The 7,751-nt window shown below is 55.2% G+C and overlaps 1 protein-coding gene across 1 annotated transcript; it reads left to right on the top strand.

Annotated features, from left to right (window-relative positions):
* The first annotated feature begins 1,243 nt into the window (after positions 1 to 1,243).
* On the top strand, positions 1,244 to 6,892 carry ABHD11 (abhydrolase domain containing 11). The gene is made up of 6 exons (XM_051991928.1): positions 1,244 to 1,428; positions 1,830 to 1,965; positions 4,841 to 5,014; positions 5,843 to 6,013; positions 6,276 to 6,460; positions 6,555 to 6,892. Exons 1-6 carry the CDS (start codon positions 1,319 to 1,321, stop codon positions 6,685 to 6,687), a joined length of 909 nt encoding a protein of 302 aa, XP_051847888.1. The 5' UTR covers positions 1,244 to 1,318; the 3' UTR covers positions 6,688 to 6,892.
* Positions 6,893 to 7,751: the final 859 nt, after the last annotated feature.

The raw sequence follows: 7,751 nt of genomic DNA, 5'->3' as shown, positions 1-7,751 counted from the left end.
GGCTCCAGGCCTGGCACTCTATTGGCACCATATAAAATGGGGGGAGGAAGAAGAGAGGGGAGAAGAAAGAAGAGGACAAGGGAGAAGGAGGAGAGGGAAGGAGAAAAGGGGAGGAAGAGGAGAGAGGGAAGGAGAAAAGGGGAGGAAGAGGAGAGAGGGAAGGAGAAAAGGGGAGGAAGAGGAGAGAGGGAAGGAGAAAAGGGGAGGAAGAGGAGAGAGGGAAGGAGAAAAGGGGAGGAAGAGGAGAGAGGGAAGGAGAAAAGGGGAGGAAGGGGAGGAGAGGGAAGGAGAAAAGGGGAGGAAGAGAGAGAGGAAGGAGAAAAGGGGAGGAAGAGAGAGGGAAGGAGAAAAGGGGAGGAAGAGAGAGAGGGAAGGAGAAAAGGGGGAGGAAGAGAGAGGGAAGAGAAAAGGGGAGGAATAGGAGAGAGGGAAGGAGAAAAGGGGAGGAAGAGGAGGAGAGGGAAGGAGAAAAGGGGAGGAAGAGGAGAGAGGGAAGGAGAAAAGGGGAGGAAGAGGAAAGAGGGAAGGAGAAAAGGGGAGGAAGAGGAGAGAGGGAAGGAGAAAAGGGGAGGAAGGGGAGGAGAGGGAAGGAGAAAAGGAGAGGAAGAGGAGAGAGGGAAGGAGAAAAGGGGAGGAAGAGGAAAGAGGGAAGGAGAAAAGGGGAGGAAGAGGAGAGAGGGAAGGAGAAAAGGGGAGGAAGGGGAGGAGAGGGAAGGAGAAAAGGGGAGGAAGAGGAGAGAAAAAGAGATGCAGAAAGAGGAAAGGGAAGAGAGGAAGAGGAAGAAAAAGAGAAAGGAGATGAGGAATAGAAGAAAGGGAGGAAAAGGGGGGAGGAGAGGAGGAGACGAAAAGGGAGAAGGCAAAAGGAGGAAGAAAAGGAGGGGGAGGAGGAAGAGAAAAAAAAGGGAGAAGACGAGGAGGAGGGAGAAGGAGAGGGGATAGGGAGGAAGAGGAAGAGAAGGAGGAAGAGGAAGAGAAGGAGGATGAGGGGGAGCAGAGGGGAGGCTCACCGCGACTCGCTCGCTGTAGGCCCAGGACTACTTGAGGTAGGCCCAGGACCGCTCGAGGTAGGCCCAGCGCTTAAGTGCTTCGGGTGACAGGAGGGAGGGTGAGGGAGGCGGGGCAGAGGGCGGGGCTCCCGCAGAACTAGGGCGTAGATTGGAAGAAGGAAAAGAAAGTGACAAGGGGCGGGCCCGGCGTGGGCGGAGAAAGTGGGAGGGTCCAAAGGAGGGGCTGCAGGGCGCAGGCGCGAGTGCCGTCTCTGTGGCGGCGGCCGGGACGCTTTGCTGTGCAGGCCGGGCCGGTGGCAGCTCGGAGGATGGGGCATTGGGTCCGGTCCTGGAGCTTCGGGGGGTCGGCCCTGAAGCCCTCACTGCCTTCCCGGAGACCCGGCTTCTCTGCGACAGCTCTCGGGAGCAGCGGCCCCAGGTCAGCAGAGGACACGGGGGGGAGGGGCTCCCCCGCCTCGGTCACGGCCCCTCTCCGCGATCACGCCCCCTCCCCCACTGCCGGGGCTGACCCTTTCTTTCCAGGCCCCCTTCTCCCTCCCCCTTCCCTTCTCCCTCCCCCTTCCCTTCTCCCTCCCCCTTCCCTTCTCCCTCCCCCTTCCCTCCTCATCTCGCCCACGGCCCTCCCTCCCGGGCTCCCACCCCCACCCATCTGCGCCCCCTCCCTGCGGTACTCCGTGTTCCTCCCGCATCAGCATCCTCCGCCACTGCTCTCGGCCCGCCCCCTGCCCCCGGTGGGGCTGATGAGACCCTGCCCTCCGCCTCCATCCCTCAGAGTCCCCTAATTCGGCCGTGTTTTTCCTCTCCTCCCCTCCCCCCCAGGCCAGTGCCCCTCTCCTACAAGCTGCTGGGCTCCTCGGACACCCACCCGCCCCTGGTCTTCCTGCACGGGCTGTTTGGCAGCAAAACTAACTTCCAGTCCATCGCCAAGACCCTGGGGCAGCAAACGGGCCGGAAGGTAAAGGCCCCGTGTGACGGGCGGAGAATGGGGGGGCGGTGAAATGAGCGGCCTCGGGCGGCCTGTGGGGCCCGGCCTTGGGGGATTGGGGGGCACCAGAAACAGCTCCCGAGGACAGGCGGACCCGCCGCATGGGGCTCCCCGGACACCTGCTTCTTCCTTAAAGACTCTGCTCCTCCACTGGTGGGCTGCAAAGCAGAGAAAGATGGAGCCCGAGCAGTTTGCTGAGGGATGGGCTGGGGAGCCTGGGGGGAGGGTCCTAGGCCTGGAGGTTCAGGTCCCACCTTGAACCTAGTATTGAGGGAGCTTCGGCTTCCTCTAAAAAATGGAAGAATCTGGAGCCAAAGGTAGGTAAAGGACTTTATAAAGGTTGAAGCTTTTATTTAGATGTCGCTGTTATTAACATATGTGTACATACACTCACACACACACACATACACACACACACATACACACACACATACGCACACATACACATACATACACACACACATACGCACACACATACGCACACATACACATACACACTCTCACACACATACTCACATACACACACATACATACACACTCAAACACATACACACACACTCTCACACATACACATACACACACACTCACACACACACTCACTCACACATACATACACACACACTCACACATACATACATACACACACATACACTCACACATACACATACACTCACATACATACACATGTACACACACTCACACATACATACACACACTCACACATACATACATACACACACATACACTCACACATACACACACACTCACATACATACACACACACTCACACATACACACACTCACACATACATACACACACATACACTCACACATACACATACACACACACTCACATACACACACATGTACACACACTCACACATACATACACACACTCACACATACATACATACACACACATACACTCACACATACACATACACACACACTCACATACACACACATGTACACACACTCACTCACACATACATACACACACTCACACATACATACATACACACACATATACTCACACATACACATACACACACACTCACACATACACACACTCACACATACATACACACACATACACTCACACATACACATACACTCACATACATACACATGTACACACACTCACACATACATACACACACTCACACATACATACATACACACACATACACTCACACATACACATACACACACACTCACATACACACACATGTACACACACTCACTCACACATACATACACACACTCACACATACATACATACACACACATATACTCACACATACACATACACACACACTCACATACACACATGTACACACACTCACTCACACATACACACACACACTCACACATACATACATACACACACATACACAGACACTCACATACACACACACACACCACTCACACACATATACACACACATATACACACATACGCACACATACACACACATCACACATACACACACATACTCACACATACATACACACACATACACACACATACACACACACATCACACACACATACATACACACATACGCACACACATACACACACACTCACACACACATACACACACTACACACACATACACACACATACACATACATACACACACATACACACACATACATACACATACATACACACACATACACACACACACATACACACATACTCACACATACACATACATACACACACATACACACACATACGCACACATACACACATACACACACATACATACACACACATATACACACACACACACATACACACACACACATACACACACACATACACACATACACACACACACACACACACACACTACACACACACATACCACACACACACACACACACATCACACACACACACTCACACACACATACACACACACTCACACATACACACACTCACATACACACATACACACTCACACATACACACACTCAAACATACACACACACATATACACACATACGCACACATACACATACATACACACACACATACGCACACATACACACACACACACTCACACACACATACACACACACTCACACACACATACACACACACACATACGCACACATACACATACATACACACACATACACACACATACATACACACACATACACACACATACGCACACATACGCATACATACACACACACATACGCACACATACACACACACACACTCACACACACATACACACACACTCACACACACATACACACACACACATACGCACACACACACTCACACACACACACTACACACACATACACACACACACATACGCACACATACACATACATACACACACATACCACACACACACACACACACTCACATACATACACACATACACACTCACACACATATACACACATACTCACACACACATACACACACACTCACACACATACACACACGCGCACATACACATACATACACACTCACTCACACACACATACACACTCTCACACACACATACATACACACACACATACACACACACTCACATACACACATCATACACACTCTCACACACGTACACACGCACACACACACACACACACACTTTGCTGACTTTGCTTCTTGCGACCCAGTAGAAGTGATTTGTCCTCTCAGGCTCATAAAATGCTCTGAGCAGAGCCATCGGGGCCCTTCCGGGGTCCCTGTGACTTCCTGCCCCAGCCCCACCTCTGTCCGGGTCTGCCCCCGCCGGGACCAGCTCTGAGGCCTTGGCTGGGGAGAGGGCTCGGGGGGAGGGGCCCTGACAGCCCAAGTTTCTGTCCCCAGGTGCTGATAGTGGATGCCCGGAACCACGGGGAGAGCCCGCACGACGCCGACGCCAGCTATGAGGCCATGAGCGCCGACCTGCAGGCCCTCCTCCCCCAGCTGGGCCTGGTTCCCTGTGTCCTCATCGGGCACAGCATGGGGGGCAAGACTGCCATGTTACTGGCACTGCAGAGGGTAGGAGGCCCCCGGCATTTAACAGTGCCTTCGTTGTGCCAGAACAGCCCCCACTCTCAAATTTTAAGGGCATCCTATGTGGGGGGGCAGTGTCCAGGGAGAGCCTCGTTGATATGGGAAGTCACAGGGATGGTGGTAGTGCCCTCCTAGGAATAGTCCTTCCCTTGCAGACATGGAGAGCTGAGAAGGAGGCAGCCAGGAAGTCAGGGAGGAGGCGTGGGGCCTGGTATACAGTGGCACTCTATCGGTGCTTATTTCCTGGCTGGGGCAGCCACAAATCAGGACCAGGAAGGCCCAGGGCCGGTGTCCGGAGATGGAAGCATTAAAGCTCCAGGGCCCGAGCTGAGAAGGAGGCAGAGTGCTCCAGAGGCAGCCAGGAAGTCAGGGAGGAGGCGTGGGGCCTGGTATACAGTGGCACTCTATCGGTGCTTATTTCCTGGCTGGGGCAGCGCAAATCAGGACCAGGAAGGCCCAGGGCCAGTGTCCGGAGATAGAAGCATTAAAGCTCCAGGGCCCTGCCTGGTCCCTGAGTGAGGAGGCTCTCGGGGAGGTGATGAAGATGAAAGGAGGCACAGAGTTAGAACCGGGCCAGAGGGGGAGGCTGCGTCGCTCCTGCTGATTCCCCATGGATGAGGGGGTGCTTCCGGGCCCGGGGAGGGGGCGGGTTTCAGGTCCAGGTTCTAAGCGTCGCCCTCCATCCCTTGCTCTGTGGAGGGAAGGGCGCCCTCGGTGACTCCCCTTCCTTCCCCTCAGAGCCCTGTCCCCTTGCCCTGCCTCTGACACCCTGGAGGGCACCGCAGGTCACCCTGGGGGGGCTTCTCTCCGCAGCCGGAGATGGTGGAACGATTGATCCTGGTGGACATCAGCCCGTTGCCGACCACGGCCGTCTCCGATTTCCCTTCCTACCTGGCAGCCATGAAGAACATACGAGTCCCCAAGGAGCTGCCCCTCTCTCAGGCCCGCAAAGTGGCCGACGAGCAGCTCAGGCCCGTCATCGAGGTAATCCCTCCCGCCAAAGCTTGGGGGTGAGGGACTCTGGAGAACATGGAAGGCCCCCGGAGAGACGGGGGGCTATAGGGGAACGCCCGGAGAACCTGGCTTCCGATCCTGCGCCCTCCCACTTCTGTCCAGATCACCCCTAGAATGGTGACCTTTTCATGGGGCTAGGGGGTCCTCTCCAGCTGGGGACACAGAGGGAGGGCAGGAAAGCCGGGGCCTGCCAGTGCAGGGGAGTGCGCCCACCCAGCCCGCTTGCCCCCAGAACCTCAGCATCCGGCAGTTCATCCTCACCAATCTCGTGAAAGCCAGCGATGGGCACTTCACATGGAGGATCAACATTGAAGCCCTGGCCCAGCAGATGGACAAGATCATGGACTTCCCCGTGCTCCAGAAAAGCTTCTTTGGCCCTACCCTTTTCCTCAGTGGCGCTAACTCTGAATTCATCCAGTAAGGCGGGCTGGCGGTGGGCTGGGGGGACTGGGGGGGGTCCTCCCTTTACGCCTCGCCTTCCATTTCTCAGCCTCTGCCTCTGTCCCCGCAGGCCCAGCCACCACTCCGAGATCAAGCGTCTGTTCCCTCACTCCAAGATCCTCTCGGTCCCGGGGGCCGGCCACTGGGTCCACGCCGACCAGCCCCATGACTTCATGAGCAGTGTTAAACGCTTCCTGTGCTAGCAGGTGGCCGTCCCCCCGCCCCGTCTGCACCGGCTCCCAAGCACCATGAGGGCCTGGGGGGCCGGGCAGCGCCTCCCACCGACAGAGAACGAAGCCCCCCACCCCGACTCCCGTCCACCTCCAGGTGGGCCCCCAACCAGTGTTTCAGAGTGTAACCAGTAAAACCAGTGTTTCAGAGTCTAACCAATAAAGCTGTTCTAGCATCCTCCCCTCTCTTATTCCCAACGCTACTAGGGCAAGTGGGTGGTCGAGCCGGTGAAGATTGGGTCATGGGGGGCGGGGGGCAGTCACATCATTTCAGTTGAATGGTTATTCTCACACAGAATTAGCGGCCCCTGAAGCCCTCCCCAGAGAATAAGGCACGGCTGGAAGTCCAGGGTTTTGATTAGCCTCGAGACCCTGAGCTCCTCATAGTAATGGGGAAATGGTTAAGGTTTGGGGGACTTTTTGGACATAGAGCCTGGAATGCCTGACGGCTGTCTGGTTTGCAGGGGACGGTGGGGGTCAGCAGGGTCAGAGGTTGGGGCAGATTGGTGGGATCTGGGAATGCCATGTAATCGAGATGGGAATGCTGAGATCATCACAAAAGCTAGAGCCAGGGAAGAGCAGAAGCCCCAGGACAGAATCTTGGGGAGACACAAGCGCGTATGTGATATGGAGGAAGAAGCAGTGGAGATTCCCAAAAACCTAGGAAGAAATTCCTTCCTCCCACGGGAGGAAGAGGGAATGGGAGTCCCAAGTGCTGCAGAGGCTGAGAAGGGTGAGTGGGGAGAGAAACCACCAGGTGTGGGGTTCAAGAGAGCGTTTGGTGCCTGGGGAGGGAGAGGGGGGAGCTGGAAGGGGAGACAGCAGGAGTTCAGCTGGGAGGAGCCAGGGAGGACCTGATGCAAGGATGGAGGAGACCCGAGTGTATCTGTAGGACCTGGCAAACAGAGACCGGAGTGTGTGGATGATGGGGCCACAATCTGCCGGAGGTGTCGGCAGGGAAGGGCTCCAAAGCAAGCCCAGGAATAGGGCCTCCTGCAAGGTGGGAGTGGGGGGAGAGACCCACATGGCGTGAGTGA

This window comes from Antechinus flavipes, chromosome 4 (genome assembly GCF_016432865.1).
Source record: "Antechinus flavipes isolate AdamAnt ecotype Samford, QLD, Australia chromosome 4, AdamAnt_v2, whole genome shotgun sequence".
Taxonomy (NCBI): Eukaryota; Metazoa; Chordata; class Mammalia; order Dasyuromorphia; family Dasyuridae; genus Antechinus; species Antechinus flavipes.
This window is presented reverse-complemented; position numbering and strand designations above follow the sequence as displayed.

Excerpts from the sequence above, each read along its gene's own strand:
- ABHD11 (XM_051991928.1), top strand. The coding sequence starts at position 1,319 with ATGGGGCATTGGGTCCGGTCCTGGAGCTTCGGGGGGTCGGCCCTGAAG. Across the intron at positions 1,429-1,829 it reads CTCGGGAGCAGCGGCCCCAG|GCCAGTGCCCCTCTCCTACA; the intron begins GTCAGCAGAGGA and ends CCTCCCCCCCAG. Across the intron at positions 6,014-6,275 it reads AGCTCAGGCCCGTCATCGAG|AACCTCAGCATCCGGCAGTT; the intron begins GTAATCCCTCCC and ends GCTTGCCCCCAG.